Source organism: Lutra lutra, chromosome 9, assembly GCF_902655055.1.
Source record: "Lutra lutra chromosome 9, mLutLut1.2, whole genome shotgun sequence".
Taxonomy (NCBI): Eukaryota; Metazoa; Chordata; class Mammalia; order Carnivora; family Mustelidae; genus Lutra; species Lutra lutra.
This window is the reverse complement of record NC_062286.1, coordinates 19,575,694-19,597,499: the sequence shown is the minus strand read 5'-3', so window position 1 is coordinate 19,597,499 and position 21,806 is coordinate 19,575,694. Positions and strand designations below refer to the sequence as shown.

The following is a 21,806-nucleotide window of genomic DNA, read 5'->3' as shown; positions in this document are numbered from 1 at the left end:
AGTACCTTCCATCTTCAAAACCAGCAATGGAGAACCACCCTCATTTCAAATCCCCCTCGTTCTTTGAATATCTCTTGCCAGAAGAAGCCAGTCCTATTTAAGGACTCACCTGATTAGATCTGGCCCACAGAGAATAATCTTTCTATCTTGAAAACAACTCTTATATTGTTGATAGAGCTGAAGCTGGGAAATGAGTATATGGAGCCTTCGTTACATTATTCTCTCTTCACATAAATTATTGTATGAATTCTGTCACATAAATTATTCCAGCATGGAAAATGAGACAAAATTTCCAAATGTTTTTTATGAAGCAAGTAGAACATGAATATTTAAACAAGCTAAAGTTTCACACAATTACTTAACCTGTTACTTAAGAATATTATTTAATTCCAATATTAAGAATATTAATGCAAAATTTCTCAAAATGTTACCTTACAGAATTTGGTAATATATAACAAAACTGGATATGTACTTACCTTTGACCCAGTAATGTTGCTTTTTAAGAAATTGCCCCTAAAGACATACCCACAACAATATGGAAAATACGTAAATGCCCAGAAATATATTGAAAAAACCATAGTAAATCTGCACAATGGAGTCCTGTTTCACATGGCTGCAAAACAGAATGAGTATGATCTTTGTGAACTAACATGAGGTGCTTTCTAGGATATATTGTTAAGTGAAAAAAGCGAAGTTCAGAAGAACACACAACACACTTTCGTGTAATAAAGGAGAAATGAGAAAACATACACATAACAGCTCACTTTTTATAAAAAGAAACATAAGAAAGAATAAACCAGATTCTAGTGTAATTGGTGGCCCCAGAAGGTCAGTAGGAAGACAGGAAGAGGATGGCAATGGGGGTGACAGTGACACTTTGCTGAGTATAGCAGTTTTTATCGTTTTGACTTTTGAAACTACATTCATGTTTTATTTGTTCCAAAAATTAGTAAAGTCAATGGTAATGAAGGGGAAAAAGCCAGAGTAAAATACTAACAGAAACAAAGGAACTTAACTGCTTTTCAAATGAAAACTATAAGCACACGAAAGAGGGGAAAAAAAGGATTAACCCAATTAACTTTTGAACATAATATTTATACTATATGAAACTATATGAAAAACTATATTTGTCAGTTTGAGACAAAAATAGCTATGGGGTGCCTGAGTGGCTCAGTCAGTTCAGCATCTGTCTTTGGCTCAGGTCATGATCCCTGAGTCCTGGGATCGAACCCCACATCAGGCTCCCTGCTCAGCGGGGAGCCTGCTTCTTTCTCTCCTCCCCACCTGTGCTCTCTGTTTCTCTCTCTCCCTCTCAAATAAATAATTAAAATCTTTGTTTAAAAAAAAGCTATAACAACAAAAATAGCTATAAATAAACACTGAATTCTAGTTTAAAATGTTCCTATTTTTTGTAATGGTATGGTTTAGCATTCTGAAAGTACTTCCTATGAACTGTGGATTGGGCAAATGAGTAAATATATTGAAGATAATGAGAGCCAGGTTTCTTACTGTTGAAGCAGAGAGTTATAAATTTGGACAGGGGGAAGACTAGAATGAATTCTGGTGTGCTAAAATGGGGATATCAGTGTGAAATATGTTTTAAAATATGGATTTAGATGCATATAAATATATATATATATACAGACAGACAGACAGACACATACATATATGTATTTTTTTTGACTCAGTTAATTGAAAGGGCCCAAAGCAAAGTCACCCAGATCAATGAACACAACTAGCACTCAAATTATGGTTTCTAAATACCTTTCTCCACTAAAAGGACTTGGGGATCCAGGGCTCATTGTGCCAGAAAGCACAGAAGTACTCAAAAACAACGAAAAAATGGTGGAGACATATCAAAAAGACATGAGCCAGCTTTAGCATCAAAACAAATAATAGTAATAGCAGAACATTCATGGAGTAAAATAAGCATATATGAGGGTATCCTGATATAAATGACTGAATGAGAAAGGAAAGCCCTCCCTTGTGGTAGACTACTAAATAATAAATGTAGGAGAAATGATGGAGTTTAAAAAATCACCATTTCTCATCCATCATAGCAATAATCTCTTCCGTCATGAATCCTCTTTGGATTATGAAAATTTGTGGATAAAAGTTCAATGGAGAAAGGATATCTATATAATTTCTAAGTATCCCCTTATAGATTACTTATTACAAAGGGGAAAATTCACTTTATTGTGAATTAATAGTAAATACTGGACCGTAACTAGTAAACACTGGACCGTAACTAAAGTTAACATACTATTAAGTGGAACAAATTGACATCACCCATTTTCTAATATGATACCCTTAAAAAGACATAATGCCTTTCCCGTGCTATTTTAGCCAAACATTATTGAATCTAATTATAAGAATATATCAGACAAACACAAACTGAGGGATATTTCAAAAATAACTGTCATTTTGGAAGATAAAGAAAAACTAAGGAATCATACTAGATAGAAGACTAAAGATGCATCACAACTAAATGATGCTGGATGAGAGACTGGGGGAGAGGGGAACATAGCTATAATGGATATTATTGGCACTAATGATAAACTGTGGGTTAGATCAAGGTTTCCCAAACGTCCTTCATTCCAGGCACCCTTAGTATCTCCATTTTTTTTTTCAGAGTGTTCCTTGGTCAAAGGAAATATTCAGGTTCAAACAACTTATTAAATATTTATGCCCTAACAATTTAGTTGCCATTTAAAAAAATAATACACATAAATTGAAAGTTTTTTTATTTTATCTTAACCACAATAGGATTTGTGCACCTGTTGGGCATTGCACAACTTCTCAAACCTTGGAATCAGATTAGACAAGAGCACCCTCATTTCCTGATTCTCATTGATTTTGGTGCTATACTTGCTTATTTATCGCAACCCCTGAAAAATCCAGCTTCCCAAATACATGATATATCCAAGGAATATGGTGCCACCTATTGTTGAAATTGTAAACAACCTTGAGCTAGTAGTTTTCACTTTGCCTTGAAAACTTAGAATGTAAAATATCCCACAGATAACCCCTTGGATTACCCTGAGAGGATGGGGGGCACCCCACTGCACAGTTCCAGAGCCATAGGATTAGATAATAGTGTTGTTGTTACAATGTTACATTTCCTGATTTCCATAAATATCCTATTGCTATGCAAGAGAAAGCCTTAGGAAATACAAGTTGAAGTATTTCTGGATAAAGAAACATGTGTAAACTACTCTCAGATTATTCAGGAAAAAAGTGTGTGTGGGGGGCGCCTGGGTGGCTCAGTGGGTTAAAGCCTCTGCCTTAGGCTCAGGTCATGATCCCAGGGTCCTGGGATCGAGTCCCACATCGGGCTCTCTGCTCAGTGGGGAGCCTGCTTCCCCCTCTCTCTCTCTGCCTGCCTCTGCCTACCTGTGATCTCTGTCAAATAAATTAAAAAAAAAAAAAAAGTGTGTGTGGGACGCCTGGGTGGCTCAGTGGGTTAAAGCCTCTGCCTTCGGCTCAAGTCATGATCCCAGCATCTTGGAATCGAGCCCCGCATCGGGCTCTCTGCTCTGCAGGGAGCCTGCTTCCCCCTCTCTCGACCTGCCTCTCTGCCTGCTTGTGATCTCTGTGAAATAAATAAATAAGATCTTTTTAAAAAAGTGTGTGTGTGTGTGTGTGTGTGTGTATGAATATATAGTGAGTACAACTGATACAGTAAAAGAGATATAATGTTAAAAATTGATGAATCTGGATGAAGTATATATACAACTTTTTTCTACTGTTCTTAAAACTTTTCTGAGTGAAATTATTTCATAATAAAGATTTTTTTAAATGCAACACAACACTACATTTTTAAGGTGGTATATACATCGGTAGTAAAACAATTTTTAAATGCTTGGAAATTAAAAGCACCAATTCAGATAGTTGCGACCTTTTAGAAAGAGGGAGGATGGACGTATTGGGAAAGCACACACAGTATCAGTGGCATTTCATTTGTTAAGCTATGCGGTGTTTGCAGAGGTATTCATTATATTATTCTGTATACCTTTAACCAGGTCCAAGATATTTCATAATTTACTTTAAAAACACAGATTTAAAATATGTAGTCTTTAATACATAAAAATAAAAAATGTGAGTATAGGAAAGCATACGGCTAGTTACTGGGGAACTACCATGTACTTCATGTGCATGTACATTATTTCTTGCAATCCTTACCCTCACCACATGCCCATCTTACGCCAATGAAAATTGTAACAGGGCTGACTCCAGAGTATATGTTCCTAACCGCCAGAGCATACATTCCTAACCTCCACTTCCTGGGTTTGTACTATAAACAGCTAATGCACACTTTCTTCCTCTTTTTTTAAAAAACTTTTATAATTTTTTTTAAAAGATTTTTTTTTTTTTTTGGACAGAGAATGAGGGGTGGGGAGGGACAGGGGGGTGATGGAGAGAGAAGAAGACTTCCTGATGAGCACGAAGTCTGTTATGGGGCTTGATCCCAGGACCTGAAAATCATGATCTGAGCTGAAGGCAGCGCTTAACCAACTGAGCCATTCAGGCACCTGCACACTTCTTTCTTCTTTCTGTATTAAAGACTGGAAAATAAAAGGGGTGGGGAGAACCTGAAGAAGAAAAAGAACAAAAAAAGACTGGAAAAGATAGTTAACTCTTTTGCCTTTTCAATTCCAAATTAAATTGCACACCCAATAGAAAATATGGCTGTACATTTTCAAACATCAGAAACATCAATATGAAAAAATGGTAATAAATTTTAATCTTTGGCCTGTTTTACTGCCCATATGCGCAATAGTGTTGTACCTAATCCATCTTTTAATAAGTGAAGATTTGACATTTTGCAATTATTCTTCCACAACAGTTGTATTACAGGGCCAAAGGTGCACTAGCAAAGAAAAAGATGTTTATTGCTTTGATTTATTAAATTATCCTGAGAGGTCAGCATCTAGATTTGTGAAGAATCAGTATAAATTAAATTCTTTTGAACTTTAAAATATCGAAATTCTGACCAGGACTTATATTTCATGGTTGTAAAAAAAACCTTAGAGGCTTCATTAAACTAAGTTTTATTACTTGGTGATCATAAATACAACCCAGAGTAAGCTTCTTTCTCAAAAATCATGCTTTAAAAATAAAATGTTTGAAAATAAGAAATTTTAAGGCTTTATTCACTATCTTCCTGCAATGTATTTCCTTTAAGATGTTTAAAGCTACATGAGAACAGAAATAATGCTACTTTTGCCCTTGTAATATACTCGGAAGTTGGCAGCCATTCTTTTCCAAGGTACTAATCATTTGTCAAGTTCTATTTAACTTCTGTAACTCAAGATGATGACTCAAAAATTTACTGTTCCTCCCAGACTGTTTTTTCTCTAAGCAGATCCTCATCCCCTTGAATGAGAATAGAAAAGTGGTTGTTTTAGGATTCGCTATTATTCTATGGTCATATTAATAGTACAGGGAAGGTGAGCACAGATGATGGGGTTAACTTTGAATGTAAGTGGGAGGGAAAGGAAAATGAAGGAGCAAACAGCTACAAGGACACACACACACGCCCCTTCATAGAACTGGAAGAGTCTAAGAAATGTCTAATCTGAGCTTTCTTCCTACAGATAAGGACTATGTAATAAGAAGAGCAATGATTCAACTAATATCAGTCTTGACTCCAAATAGACAAGCTATTTTTTTAACAATAGTTAATGGGATTCCGATCTTGCCTACGCCCCTGTTCCAGAACCAGGGCCCCGACTTCTCCAACTCCCCGCAAGAGAAACATAATATGGGTAGGCAGGGGTTATTAGTGCAGACCGGCCCATAGGGACGGAAGAATTCAGAAGAACACCCCCAAACATACTATGGTCTACTTCCGAATTTTTAGCGCGACTGGGCCTGGACCCTCAATTCCAAATACTCCCAGCCCGATTATCTGCCCCAAACCCCCAGTACATTTCTACCACTCGGAGGTGAAACTTTAACAAATGCCGCTGTCCTGGCGCCCCCGCACCCCCGCCGCGCTCGGGTGTAAACCCAGCACTCCCCAACGCCGACTTCCTGCGGAGAGACTCAGCCCCGCACGTCAGCGCGACTCCTGGGAACAGGTAATCAAAACCTCGTCCCCAGAGCCCGGTGATGACGTCACGCAGCCCCTTTCTAGCATCGCGAGACTGTCTGCTCCTACCCCCAGTTCCCAGAGCTCCCAACCGCCCGCGCCCGCTGCTAGGCAGCGGCGGGGATGGCGAGGCGCGGAGCCGGGGCGGTGACGATAGCAGCGAGTCCACCATTGGACGAGGAGCCCTGAGGGACGGGCCAGCCTGGTGAACAAGGAGATAGCGAGGCGGGTGGCCCCGAGAGAGCGAGGGCAATGGAGGCCAACATGCCGAAGCGGAAGGAGCCTGGCAAGTCCCTGCGCATCAAAGTCATCTCCATGGGCAACGCTGAAGTGGGAAAAGTGAGTACTGCGCTGGGAGGGGCGGGACCTCAGCGCGGCGGGGCGACGTGCCCATTGGCTGGGAGGGCGGCCACTCAACTGCCCGGGGCCCGGCCTCCTTCCCGCCCCTGAGCAGGCCCGGGTCTCCTCCTAGGGGATGCGCCTCCGTGAGGAAAACTCTCCTGACCTTTTTGACCTTTGGTTGCCCCCCCTCCTCCTCCTCCACTGACGTCACTCTCCATAAGAAGGTGTCTCCTGAGACCGCTAACCCTTGAATGTATCCCCCAAAGAGTAAGGAGGCCTAGGTCGTTATGTCAGATCGTCTGCCTACTGCCCTATCTGCCTTCTAGGTGACCTGTCCAGGACTTACAGGTGGAGAATAAAAGTTGAATTACCCCAGCAGTTCTTGGGAGCCTAAGGGAGCTTACCGGGGTGCATGTGAGGATTGGAGTTTGTGAATGTTGCTCCGCGGACATGGAGCCCAGAATCTATTTTAAGAGCGCAACTGAGAGTGACATTTTTCGCAAGGGAAGTGCAGTGGATGTCACGGAGCCTGCATTTTGTTTTGTGTATTGCTTTTGTTTTTTTTGTTTTTGTTTTTGTTTTTTTTTTCCGGTGGTGTCATCATATTCATTCTCTCAAAGCCTTCGTCCTACCACCTTTCTCTTGGCTGGCTCTAGTGGGTCCCCGCTGTAAGCTCTCCCATAGTTGGGGGGGGGGTTGTCCGGGGTGGGGGGCAAGAGGGACCAAAGGCCTTCCCCCAAGTGAATTCTAAACTGTCTCCTCTTCACCCAAATTGTCTCCCTTTCTGGGTAAGTGGAAGCTGTTGGTTAAGAACCTTCCAAGGTCATCAAATCAATGACAGAGACAGGATTAGAACTTGAGTCTTCACAGCCTATTGAAGTTCTGGCTCCATCATTGTATGCTGTGAAAATCAAAAGAGCCCTTAATGGAGGTGTTTAGGCCAGTGCTCTGCACATTGTTGATGCTCAGTAAATGTTTATTAGTGCCTTTTCTTTCCATTTAGTAATATCCTGTACTATTTATGTATCTTTGTATATATATGTATTAACAGAAGTTCACTGAAACTCAACAGTGTTTAGTGAACGCCAGCTATGTGCCAGGCATTAAAAAGAAAAGAATAAAGCCTTTAAAAGGTTTAATAGTGAGCTGGCTAAGTAAGCATGCATCACTTTTACCATTTTCCTGTGCCTAATGGTGCAACATTAAAAATAGCCCAAAATGCCCAGTGTCACATTTTTTTTAACATTGTTCTATATTTATTAGCCAATGCAATTAGACAAGAGGAAAACAAATATGAGATATTGGAAAGGAGAAGGCAAAATTATTATTATTTGCTATGATTATGATTATGACCATATCATTATTAATGATATGATTATTTATCTTGAAACCCAAAGAGAATTAACTGAAAAACTTTAAGAAACAATAAGGAAATTCAGTAAAGCAAAATTAATATGCAAAAATTAACAGCTGTAGTATATCAAATAGTATTTTTAATATATAATTGAGAAATTATTTTAATTTACAATAACAGCCAAAATAAAATGCCTAGGTTTAAACTTAAGAAGAAATAGGTAGGACCTATATAAAGAAAAATGTAAAGCTCTACAAAGTGACATAAAATTACTTAGGCACATGGAAAGATATACTTTCCCCTTAATTAGGATCACTCAACATTTTAGAGATGTCTGTTCTTTAAAATAATCTACAAGAGTAATTCAATCTTAGTTAAAATACTAGTTAAAATAAAAATAGGGTTTTTTTTCCCTTTCAAAACATAATAGAAAGTATTAAGGTCCTTATGAAAAATTAAGTGTGAGAATAACTAAGAAAACTGAAAAAAAAGGGAAAACACTACCAGATAATAAAACACATTTTAAATTACCAAGTTTTTCCTATTGATGCTGAGAAGGACATAGAGAGACATCAGTGGAATAGACTGGAGTCCAGAAATAAATCCAAACACATAAGGAAATTCATAACAAATTTATAACAAATTTATAACAAATATAGTAAAGTGGTAGGAAAGTAGAGACCATTTAATAAGTACTGCTGGAACAACTATTTACTGTTTGGGAGTGAGGTGGATTCCTCTTGCATTGCTTTCTCAAAAATGAATTTTAGTTGGATCAAAGATTTAAATGTAACTTAAAAGAAAAAAAAATTGCCAGGGCACCTGGGTGGCTCAGTTGGTTAAGCATCTGACTCTCGATTTTGGCTCAGGTCATGATCTCAGGGTCATGAAATTGAGCCCCATGTCAGGCTCCATGCTGGGTATGGCGCTTCCTTAAGATTCTCTCTGTCCCCTGTCCCCACCCCCAGCCCCTCCGCACCCTTCCTCTCCCTTCACGCACTCTTGCATTACTCTTGTAATATGGTATATCTCATTTCAAAAGATTAAAGGAACTTAATACCTAAGACATTAGGAAAAGGTCATGAAATAAACCAAAAGAAAGTTTGGAAAATTAAAATTAATAAAGAAAGAAAAGTGCCTTAAAAAATCTATTTAAGGGGCGCCTGGGTGGCTCAGTGGGTTAAGCCGCTCAGGTCATGATCTCAGGGTCCTGGGATCGAGTCCCGCATCGGGCTCTCTGCTCGGCGGGAAGCCTGCTTCCCTCTCTCTCTCTCTCTGCCTGCCTCTCTGTCTACTTGTGATCTCTCTCTGTCAAAAAAAAAAAAAAAAAATCTATTTAAGAAGAAAATAGAGAAAATGAAAAATTTCAAGATTAGTACTGAAAGGGAGACATAATCACATACTAGAAGAGATTAAAAGAATGATTAGGGAATATTACATCCAGTTGTGTAGAAGGACATTTGAAAATGTAGGGGAAATGAAGGACTTCCTAGCAAAATATAAATGACCAAAACTGACTCAAAAAGAAGTAGAAAACCCAATCCCTTAGTCACATAAGAAGAATTAGAAAAACAATGAAAAGATTTATCCTTCTAAAAGGTATCAGGATCAGATGACTTCATGAATAAGCCTTATTTAAGCTTATAAAACATATAATTTCAGTTACTTAAATAATTTTAAGGCAAAGAAAAAGGTGAACAGCTCCAGTTTATTATATGAAGTTGTGGTAACTTAACTAGCAAAACTTGATATAGTATCAAAACAGAAAAGTATATCCCAATTTCACAAATATAGAGAGATGTATAATTTCTTAAATATCAACAAATAGAATTCAGTAGTATATCAAAAATAATTCACTACTAGCAAGGAGAGTTTATCCCTGGAATGCAAACATGGTTCAATATTAAGAAGTTCGCCAACATAATTTGTTACATTAACTGACTACTGGAGAAAATTTTTTCAGTACTGGAAAAACATTTGATATAATCAAGTAGTCAATCCTAATAAAAACTTTAAGGAGAATCAGAATAAAATGAAACTACCTAAATATGAAAGACAATATTTATTATTAGCCAACAGCAAATATCATAGTAGATGGTACAATGCTAAGTCTATTTCCATTAAAATTAGGTACGAAAAGGATACTTGCTATTTTCCTTTATTACTCAGCATTGTTTTAGAGGTTCTAGAAATTCAGTAAGAAAAAGGGGATTTCCAAGGGCTTAATCTTCTTTATGGGAGAATCCTGAAAGTTCTCTGTGGTCTTTGTGTATATCTGATTCAGCTTTCTGCCTTGGCAGTCAACCTACTCCAAAGACCCAGTCCAGTTCTCGTCCTCTAGGGTCAGACTCTTTGTAACATCCAACTTTGAAGCTTTCCCTAATTTTAGATTTCCAGTTAAATTTAATAAATATTTTACTGTTAAATTAGTTGAATTGAGTTTTCAAATGTCCTGCAATATTGTATATACTTCTTGGAGTTTATTTCTGTCTTTTTTTTTTTTTTAAGATTTTATTTATTTATTTGAGAGACAGAGATCACAAGTAGGCAGAAAGAGAGGGGGAAGCAGGCTCCCCACCAAGCAGAGAGCGGGCTCGATCCTAGGACCCTGGGATCATGACCTGAGCTGAAGGCAGAGGCTTTAACCCACTGAGCCACCCAGGCGCCCCACTTCTCTGTCTTAACAATAGACATAATAATCCCTCCAAGTAATCCGATACAGCTCTACTCCTTTTCATTTGTATATAGTCCACAATATGCAAGCATTCCTCTGTTGATAAGAATTCATGTCATTTCTAGCTTTTCCCCTACTACAAACAATGTTGCAATAAATACTCTGTGTGTGTGTGTGTGTGTGTGTGTGTGTGTACACACGTAAATACTGGTTTTCTCATTTCTATAGACTAGATTTCCAGGGGTGGAATGCTGAGTTCAAGAGCATATTTTAAAATTTTCATAGCTATTGCCAACTTTTCTTCAAAAAACTGTGTTTCTATCAACAATATGGTATGGAGGTACCCTTTTTCGCATATCCCTGCCAACACAGGTGTTGTCATTCTTTTAATGACTCCCAGTCTGGTTAGTGAGAATTATTACTTTAATTTGCATTTCACGGATTACAGATGAAGTTGAGCAACTTTTCATATGCTTATTGGCTATTTGGATTTGCTGTTCTGTATATTTATATTCCCTATTTATTTTTCTTTTGGATAATGTGTCTTATCAATTTTTCTGGTTCAGGGACATCAGAGATAATAACTTTTGCCAGTTACTTATATAAGTAATGAATATTTGTCTGGATATGTCATTGTCTTTTAATATTTTTACAAATATTTTGCCATACAATTGCTTTTGTTATTATTATTATTTCTTTTTTTAAAAAATTATTTATTTATTTGATAGAGAGACACAGCGAGAGAGGGAACACAAGCAGGGGGAGTGGGAGAGAGAGAGAGAGAGAGAAGGGAGAGAGAGAAGAGCAGGGATCCTGATGTGGGCTGTGTCCCAAGACCCTGGGATCATGACCTGAGCCAAAGGCAGATGCTTAACTCAGCCATCCAGGCACCCCATTATTATTATTTTTTATATACTCAGTTGTGCCTGTCTTGCTTCCTTCCTTTTTTTTTTTTTTTTTTTTAAGATTTATTTATTTATTGGTGGGGTAGGGTCTGAGGAAGAAGCAGACTCTCCACTGAGCAGGGAGCACAATGAGGGGCTCAGTCCCTGGACTCCGGGATCACAGCTGAAGCCAAAGGCTTAACCAGCTAAGCCACTTCCACACTCCTGTCCTTTCTTTTATGATTTTTGAGTTTCCTTTCGTGGTTGAAAATGTTTCCCTAAGGTTGTACATATGTTGCACATTTCTTTTGCATTTGATCTTAGCCAAAGGGCCGAGAAGTGTTGGTGCACATTTTCTTCTGAAATTTTTGTTGTTTTATTTTTAAATTTTGAAATCACAAATTCATCTGAATTATTCTGTATTTAGAGAAAGGCCTAACTTGTGTAAGTAGCATTTTACCAAATAAGTCACTCTTTTCCCCTTAACTTTAAAGATTTAATTTATTTATTTGAGAGAGACAGTCAGAGAGAATATGAGAGGGGAGAAGGTGAGAGGGAGAAGCAGACTCCCCATGGAGCTGGGAGCCTGATGCAGGACTCAGTCCTGATAGTCTGGGATCATGACCTGAGCCGAAGGCAGTTGCTTAACCAACTGAGCCACCCAGTCGCCCATTTCCTCTTAACTTTAAATATCACCTTGTCACTTTTAAACTCTCTTCTTTTAATAGGATCTATTTCTGGGCTCTCTCTTCTGTTCTACTGACCTATTTGTTCTTATGTGAATATAATATTGTCTTGATTGGTTTCAGACTGTATTTTAATATCTATTAAGGTAGGTTCCATCTTCTTTGTATTGTCCTGCCCCATTCCTCTTTTTCATATTTTGATTAGTTCTTCCCAGATAGTTGTTCTTTCATATGAATTTTAGGAAAATTCTATTAAAAACAGAGGCCCAAACCTGTTAAGATTTTAACTGAATCTGTGTAAAAAAAAAAAAGTACCTAAAAATCTATTTAAGAAAAATAGTGAGAGCAAAACATTCTCTCTGTATTTATGTTATTTAACTTATAAGAGCTTATAAGAGCCTAAGGACCAGGAGCCCTATTTATGTAATAGGGAGTGGTTATTAATACAATTTCTTAAATATGTGTCTTGTGAAATACTTATAACTAGTGTTTAAATAGTGTACTGTAGTTAAAGGACTGCTAGGCCTCTTAATCTCATGAATAATTTAGAAAAAGGCTATATTCATTTTCCCAAGCTATTGTAAGAGAAAATATTTGTGAAGTGCGTTCCAGCTATAAAATGCTTTTAAAAGTATAGCCTCTTAGCAGTAGTCACTCTAAAGAAATTTTTCCTTCAGTTCACAGTAAGCTTATTAACTGCTTTTTAAATTAACTGTCCTATTTAATTTAGGTTAACATTCATCGGGGAAGGATTTGAGCAAAATGAACTCCATTACTAGCACTCCCAAGTAAATTGTAAGTTTCATGAGTGCTAAGGGTTGTTATTAATATACAAGTTGGTTTTCACTGGCACTGAGCAAATTTCAATGGCATGAGCAAAAAGATAGAAGTAAAATACCAGCGTTTGTTGTCCTCAAATAGTATACCATCTAGCTGAAGAGATAATGTGAATATGTACATGCGAAATGATAACTTACAATACAAAGCCATGTATGACTGCTGGTGTGTGTGTGTGTGTGTGTGTGTGTGTGTATTAGTATGTGTGTAAAGTATTGGAAGAATTCAGATGCAGGCAAGATCTCTTAAAACCTGGAGCTCAGAGCTTGAGCTGGGCCTTAAAGGACAAGTTAAGATTTGGAAAGAAGGGAGAAAGCTCATTCCAACTAGAGGGCAAGTCATGACAAAAGCTAGGAAGTCAGGTGTCCAGGAGTTTTGCGGAAATGGAGAGTTTGTATTAGAAGGGTTCAGACAGGGAATACAGATTAGGGCCAGATTATGGAGGACCTTAAATAAAGGACAAAGGAATTTGGGTTTCAAACTTGGCACTGAGAAACCACTGATGATTTTTGAGTTAGGGAAGTGAAAAATGTCAGTGTTGTGCCATATTGACTGAGGTTGGGAGGAAAGGAAGGCAGAAAGACAATAAAGAATTTCCTACCGGGGTGCCTGGGTGGCTCAGTGGGTTAAAACCTCTTCCTTCGGCTCAGGTCATGATCCCGGGGTCCTGAGATTGAGCCCCGCATCGGGCTCTCTGCTCATCAGGGAGCCTGCTTCCCTTCCTCTCTCTGCCTGCTTCTCTGTCTACTTGTAATCTCTGTCTGTCAAATAAATAAATAAAATCTTAAAAAAAAAAAATTTTCCTACCGTTGTCTAGTAGATGATGAGAATCTAAACCCAAAAGGTATAAGAGGGAATTGGAATGAGAAGGAGGCAGGAAACCTTCAGAAGGTTTAGAAAGGCTCAAAATCAAACATGGCTTTAATATTCTGATCCTCTATGTTTGGGAAAATGGTGGTATTAACAGAACCAGGATGTCAGCAGGATGAACTGTTTTTATGTATAGGATTAGGCCATTTTGGGACATGTCGAATTTGAGGTAACAGCAGGACACCCAAGTAGAAAGTAGTCTTAGTATTGAAGGTATAGATGTGCTTTTGAGAAGGGAGGTCAACGCTAAACGTTTTGGTGGTATTGTTGAAAGCATAAGAGTAAGTCTTCAAAAGAAAAGAGCACAAGGATGGAGAACTAAATTGAAAACGTGTTTGGTGTTAGGGAAGAATTTTTAAGTAATTTTTCCTTAAAATTTTCACTTTTAGCATTTGTTTTGGTTCTTTGAAAATGCTTTCTCTCTCATTGTGGTGAGTGAAGAAACCATGATGAAGAACTGTGCTTATTTTGTATGTTTCCAGAGTGTATTTACTAAAAGCCTGTATTTTTTTTTACCTTTTTAGAGCTGTATTATAAAACGATACTGTGAGAAAAGATTTGTGTCTAAATATCTTGCAACCATTGGAATTGACTATGGAGTCACAAAGTAAGTACATTGGTTTTTTGGGCTTGTAAGTTACATAGACCTTTGAACTCCTATAAAATGATGTGTCTTGAAATAGGTAATCTGAAAATAAATCAGGAAAGATAGGAATAAGAGACTTTTACAGAAATGTAGTGATCATATAATTTGTTCATCACCGACCACATTCTTTTTTGCCGGGCCCTCCCTTAGGTATAGGTTCTACAACAATGAGCAAGTTAATATAAAGCCCAATTGACAGATGTGCCTTTTTATGACACATGTTTGTATAAGTGGGTCCTATTAGCAGATGTGTTGTAGAGCATTTTGAGATACTCTTTCTGAAAAGTCTAAATATTATGTGGAAAATTTTCTACCAGACGGCATCATTTATTGGTTTATGATCTTTATAGCCTATTGGTATCTAGAAAATGATCTGGGAGATGTAGAACTGGGAAGAAGTGGGGATTTATCTGGAGATGACTTGGGGTGGGTTGAGCTTGGGGAGATAGGATTACATTAGCAGGAAATAATACTGCCAGTGCATAGAATTGAGGTACACAGCACTCTCCCAGAAGGTGGAGTTTCAGGGACTTACTATTCTGGCCCTAACCTGCCTCTTCTTCCCTCTTGTTTCATTCCTTTACACACTTTACCCTCCCTCCACACTACACCACTGTCCTCATATTTTTCTTGTCTCAGTGCCATTATTTATTCTGTCCACCTGAAATGTCCTTTCCCCTCATCTCTCCATCTGTCAGACTTTCCAAGATGTGAAATGGTCTTGTTTCATGAGGTCTTGGAATACCTCCTTTATTAGTGAGGAATATTAAACTTTTTCTATGCTGTTTATGGTACTTAGAATAAATTGCCACATGTCATTATTTTTGTATGTTAAATGTCTCCTGCTAGATTATAAGCTACACGAAGAAGGGGCTGTTAGTATAAATCATCCCCAAGTGCCTGGTACAGTGCTTGTACAGAGTAGATACTCAAAAACTATGTATTATTAGGTAGGATAGGACAGAAGAGGAAGTTTGCAAGATTAAATATGAGGGCAGCTTTCAAGAAGGTGGACAAAGTGGTGGGTGTATCTGTACTTCAGGACACAGAGTTTCATCAGTGATATGGCAGGAGATCCTGTTTCAGGCGGTTCTGTTTTGAATCCATATAAGTAGCTAATTTATTCCCCTAAGAAATGAGTATCACCATATTATACCATAGAACTGTTGTCGTTTAGTCAACAGACTCTTCTATTTCGGGCTGAAAGTTTTTGGGAGAAAGATGGTTGTCCCATGGTGAATCAGGAGACTATAACTGAGAGCAACCCAAGTCAAACCAGCTCAAGCAAAATAATAATAATAGTAATAATAAGCATAAATAAAGGATATTAATAAATTCACATAATCCAGTTATAAGGATGTTGGGCTTAGAGATGGCTGGAAGAACCAGGGACAGAATAGAGCCAGATCATTTACTCCATCTCTCTCCACCTTATAGCTTCCTCTACATGGCTTCCAGCAGATCTCAGACTCACAGTGTGAATGTTACTTCCAGAGAGGGACCGAAGTTAGTATTCCAAGTTTAAAAATCCCAGGGAAGGGGTACCTGGGTGGCTCAGTCGTTGAGTGGCTGCCTTCAGCTCAGGTCATGATCCCCGGGTCCTGGGATTGAGCCCCACATCAGGCTCCCTGCTCAGCGGGAAGCCTGCTTCTCCCTCTCCCACTCCTCCTGCTTGTGTTCCCTCTCGCTGTCTCTCTCTCTGTCAAGTAAATAAATAAAATCTTAAAAAAAAAAAAAAATCCCAGAGAAGGTTTGATTGCCCAGGTGGGGACAGGTGCGTTTCCCCAGCTCAGTTGGCTATGGCCAGCAGAGTGGGGTCACTAAGAACATAGAGCCGATGGGGCGCCTGGGTGGCTCAGTGGGTTAAGTCTCTGCCTTCAGCTCAGGTCATGATCTCAGGGTCCTGGGATCGAGCCCCGCATCGGGCTCTCTGCTCCACAGGGAGCCTGCCTCCACCTCTCTCTCTGCCTGCCTCTCTGCCTACGTGTGATCTCTGTCTGTCAAATAAATAAATAAAATCTTTAAAAAAAAAAAAAAAAAAGAACATAGAGCCGAACCCATCTGAACCACAACCACAAGAGGAAAGGGGAATACTCTGGGGTAGTCAAAATAATAGATACCCATTCCATCCTCCCTGTTTCCAACATGGTGAAGCTCAAATTCCAGCATGCTGAAGAATTACTTGTAGAGTTTGTAAAAATGCAGATTCCTAGGACCTGCCCACCAAGATTCTGATTTGCCAGGTCTGAGATGGGGCACAGGAATCTGCATTTTTAACAGTCTCTCATAATAATGATACAGGTGGTCTTCAGGCCATAATCTAGGAAAGCACAACCTTGAGGTAATGAATTACCATTTTTCTTAAAGTAATTGCCTCTGTCTGGCATCTGAATTAAATTAACCTCTTTGAGTTTCAATGTGTGAATACATTTTTTACTTTATGGCCTTATTTACATCCCCTGTCAGCTGCTATCTCTTTAAGGCAATATTTTCTAGTATAAATTATTATACCAGATCTTCTCCAGATGCTCTCAGGCTCTGTTGTTATTTTGTTTTGCTGTTCTCACATCCTCTTTTGTAAGATGGATCCTGATTTCACAGATGTTAAAATAAAGCAAATATGCGTTTTGGAATTGATGAAATATGGTAGAAAATTCAGGAATAAAGAAATGATTAGTGGTTAGCTTAATTTAAGTCTACAAGTAATATAAAACAACTGTAGGAATTATGATTTCAGAATAGAAAGTGGATATTATAGATACAGACAAGGGGATAATAACAATAAACAAACCAGGAGGTAGTACAGGGACAATGAGAGCAAGTACCGATGTCCTTGTATCCTGGAGGAGGGGTTCATGTCAATGCTGTGTAAACTGAAACATGTCACTTAAAAACATAATGATTCTACCCTGTTAATTTATTGTGAATAATTCCTATTCTTAGAGGGATCTTTTAGGAAGTATTTCTTGTGATGAGGAAATGTATTTTTTTTTTTAAAGATTTTATTTATTTATTTGACAGAGAGAGATCACAAGCAGGCAGAGAGGCAGGCAGAGAGAGAGGAGGAAGCAGGCTCCCTGCTGAGCAGAGAGCCCGATGCGGGGCTCGATCCCAGGACCCTGAGATCATGACCCAAGCCGAAGGCAGCGGCTTAACCCACTGAGCCACCCAGGCGCCCCTTTTTTTTTTTTTTTTTTTAAAGATGTATTTAAAGTTCAATAATTCTAGTTCACTTCAGTTCCCCTTTCTTTTGTTAAATGCAGTAACAAGTACATTTCATACTTTTTATTTTATTTTATTTATTTTATTTATTTTATTATTTATTCATTTGATAGATAGAGATCACAAGTAGGCAGAGAGGCAGACAGAGAGAGAGGAGGAAGCAGGCTCCCGGCTGAGCAGAGAGCCGGACGTGGGGCTCGATCCCAGGACCCTGGGATCATGACCTGAGCCGAAGGCAGAGGCTTTAACCCACTGAGCCACTCAGGCGCCCCTCATACTTTTTATTTTAAAATAGGGTAATCCCATTTTTATAAAAAAAAAAAATACTTATGCTCATCAGTCATATCTATGCATAGAAGACTGTAGTGATGTTCATCTATATTGACGAAGGTTTTTTCTGGGTGATAGGATTTGGGATAAATTTTAAACTTTCATCTTTGTATTTTTCTTTAGTGTTTGAAATACTTACAATACTTCATTAATTTATTTACCAGTAGTGATTTTTCTGGAAAAAAATAAAAAGGACAAGATGCAAATATGCTACCACGTTGAATAGTACTTAATTCTAATATGAATGGTTGTTATTTTTCCTTTTTGTTCTTTTCTCTATTTAAAAATTTTTGAAACCAAGTTGACTTGCTTTTGCTCAGTGAAGATCACACACTTTAGTTATTGTTCTGCGTGGTAACCCAGCATAACCACTAGTAATTAAGATGTCTTCTTAAGTGACATAAAATATTTTGTTTTCCTTCCTCTCAGTCCTACTTGCCCCACATCAGTTTTCTTAGTTCCATGGTAATAGCCACCATTTGTTAGTTAAGGGGTATGGACTAAAGTATCTTGAGGTAAGCTGAAGGTAAATTAGGTGCTTATTACGGTGGGCTCAGTGTTCTGAAAATACGGAGGGCAAGATGATCTGCCCAATTACCAGCTTCCGTTGTACTGATTATCTATTATCAAGAAGAGGCACTAAGAAAGCCTCTTTTAAATTTCATACACATACCTTTTTAAAATTAATAAATGACATAGATGATTTCAATGGGAATACAGAAGCCATAACCTTCTTTGGAATTGTTTCCATTTGAACATTTCAGGGTACAAGTCAGAGACAGAGAAATCAAAGTTAACATCTTTGATATGGCTGGCCATCCCTTCTTCTATGAGGTAAGAAAGACGTTTTGAGAAAATCTGCGTCCAGTATTGTCAGTGGGTTAGGGAAAGATCCCGAGTTATTAGAAACTACCAGTATGCAAATCATGTATAACATTAGGTGAATTTAGCTGGTGGGTGTGGCTTCCTTTCTGAGCCTTAACTGAATGGAAACTTGTTGGTCTTTTGTTCCATCCCCTTAGATAGTGGTAGGAAATTCCATTGCTAATGTTTCAAACAATTAGATAAGACATTTTAAATTTCAAAGGACTGTTGCTTTTATGCTTTATACCTTCCTGATTGATGGCCGCCATTCATTCACTGCATAGCAGTGTGCCAGTTTGGACGCTGGTAATACACAGTCCCTGTCCTTGTGGAACATAAATATGTCAAAGAAGACAGATGTTAAACAAATGACAGAATGCTTGGGAGCATTTAACATCTAGCCTAGTATCTGGGAGGACAGGAAGTCTTGTTGAAGGAAGCAACATTTAAAGTAAGCTTTGATGGATAAGTAAGAATTACGTGGATGGGTGGGAATCCAGGGATGATGTGATACACAGGATAGTTTGAGTGGTACAGACTGTAATAGTTTGGAGAATGAATGTCTCTTATGATGGGGTCACACTGCCTCACAAGTTCATCCTTTTCACTGTTAAAAACTCTAGATTAACAACTCCCTTTTGAAGGCTGCCTTCCTTTGACTTTCACTATTGATCTTGGCCTTGTTTTTAGAACAACATAGACTGAGACTGTGCTTCTACAATGGAACCTTTCTAATATTTGTTAATCCGCTCCTTTTCAGGTAAAATATTTTCTAGTCCTGCCCCAGCTAGGCTTCTCAACATCCTTTGTAGATAACCTCTAGTTAGCTAATGGGGAGATGACAACTGAGCACAACATTCCAGATACTGTCTAGTGAAAAACACTGAGTGTTCCTTTACTTTCTGTCATTAGACACTAGACGTCTTATCAGTGCAAACTGAAATTACAATAGCTTTTCCCCCCAGCAGCTCAAAAAGATAACAGTATAATTAATAGAAGCTTCTTGAAATCACCACTTCTGAAGTAATTTTTCTCTGAATAGCTTCGATTTTTTCTTCTTTGTCAAATATTTACTTGTCCATAGCTCAAACCCTCTTTTTTGACAAGACCAAAGCCGTCTTCTCCCTAAGCCCCAAACTGACCAAAGTATATTTTTGCTCGGCACACAGCAGGTGAAGTGTCCATAGCCATTGTCATGATCCCTGGCTTTCCCCCCATCCTGGAGGCCTGTCTTCCATTGAAGCTACTACTGTCATCTGTCCTCTTGACAGGTTTACCCAAAGGGCCTACTGAGAGAGGCCTGTCTGCTTAGCATGTGAGAGAGCACTCTCAGAGGAAAGTGTCAAAGAGAGGACTGCGAGGGAATGCCAGGCCTGTGTCTTAACAGCGATTTTGCTTCCACTGATGCACACATCATTCTGGGACTTGCTGGTATGAGTTAGACAGTCTGTAGAAAATTCTTGAGGCCCGAGTGATATTAAACTAACAGCTTTCTGTGGCCTACAAGCTAGAAAGTTTGCCATCCCTGCTCTAAGAAATAATCCCAATTCCCTTAGCATCCTATTTAATTAAACTTTGGGTGCTGCAAGACTTCCAGGACTAACATCAGAGAGCTGTCTTGGGAGCTGAGAATAAGAGAGCTGTGGGGGACCATTGAGGCTTCTCCTTTTTTATTTTACAGATGGGAAAACCAAAGCTGGAGGTGGTAAAACCACTTACTCAAGATTACAGAGGGAGCCAGTTGCTGAGCCCAGACTTGAACTTGAGTCAGTTGAAAGAGAAATCCATGAGGCTTGCCTAAACCTCTATTTACACGCAAATCTCCCTCTGGATAGCATAATTTGCACTTTGAAATTCTTTGGCTTTTGATTACATTCTCTACATTCAGCTCTTCTTGATTTAAAATGTCTTGAATACTTACACCTGGTGGGCCCTGTTGGCTGACACAAAGACAGACATATCAAGACACATGCCTGTCACTTGTGGCCTACTGGAAAAGGCAGCTGTGTATGCTACCAACTATAAAACCAGACAGGAAGTAATTTGAGCACTACTAGAAGCACAAAGGCTGTGGTATTTCAGGGATACAGGGGTTAGATTCTGTTTGGCAGGGGTTGGGGGTTAGATGATAAGGTGTGGGGCAGGAAAAACTCCATGAAAGATGCACTGTCATAGCTAAACTTGAAAGATTAAAGATAAAGAGGTGTCTGTTTCGAGACAGAGTTAGAGAGGCCCAGGAGAGGTTTAGGGAATGAGAGATTATGCACTTTGAAGGACAGGAGGTAGGAGGAGGATAAGACTGGGAAGCTGGTGGGGGACTGATTGGAAACTTTCAACACCAGTTAAAAGAATTTTAAATTTAAGGGGTTGGCAGTGGGGAAACACTAAAGAATTTTTGAACCAGGGCTTTGAAAAGATAAATATGTAATGTGTATAATGTTGCTGGGGAGGTTACTTAGAAAATTCTTGCAGTAGTAGTCAAGAGGTAGTGTAATGTTGGCACATGGAAATGGAAAGGAAGTGACAGGTGCAGGAAATCTGGCAGAGGCAGGCCCTACAGGATTGTTTATACCTGCAGAGTGAAAAAGGAGAGGAAAGCAGCAAAGATTAACACTAGACTTTCAATCCACATGGCTCAGAGAATGGTGTGCTCCTTTCATCACTAGAAGTTCAAGGGAAGGAAAAAATTGGGAAGGAATAAGTTGGAGGGTTTCCTGTTGCACATATTGGATTTGAGATTCCAGCAAGACATTGAGCAGGGAGAGTCTAGAGTTAACTAGGAACGCAGGTCTGGAAGCACAGATGAAAAGGCTCACCTTGGAGCTTCTCCCAGTTGAAATTATGCAGGTGGTTATGTTGTCTGAGTTGGAAGGAAGGATTGAAAAAGAAAGGCTGCGGGTTTGGGATAGGATTAGGGGAATTACAGCAGCCAGCTGGAGTGGGAGCAATGGAGAGAGGAGGAGTTGGTAAGAGACCAAACAAGAAAGAACCTGGAGAGCATGG

The 21,806-nt window shown here is 38.8% G+C and overlaps 1 protein-coding gene across 3 annotated transcripts in view; it reads left to right on the top strand.

Annotated features, from left to right (window-relative positions):
* Window positions 1-6,152: 6,152 nt before the first annotated feature.
* The window catches only part of DNAJC27 (DnaJ heat shock protein family (Hsp40) member C27), a 33,920-nt gene continuing 18,266 nt past the window's right edge, over window positions 6,153-21,806 (top strand). For all 3 annotated transcript variants that reach the window (XM_047746381.1, XM_047746380.1, XM_047746382.1), the window contains exons 1-3: window positions 6,153-6,433; window positions 14,266-14,348; window positions 18,704-18,773. In XM_047746381.1, coding sequence (XP_047602337.1) covers window positions 6,347-6,433; window positions 14,266-14,348; window positions 18,704-18,773 — 240 coding nt within the window. In that variant the 5' untranslated portion in view covers window positions 6,153-6,346. The remainder of the gene's footprint in view (window positions 6,434-14,265; window positions 14,349-18,703; window positions 18,774-21,806) is intronic.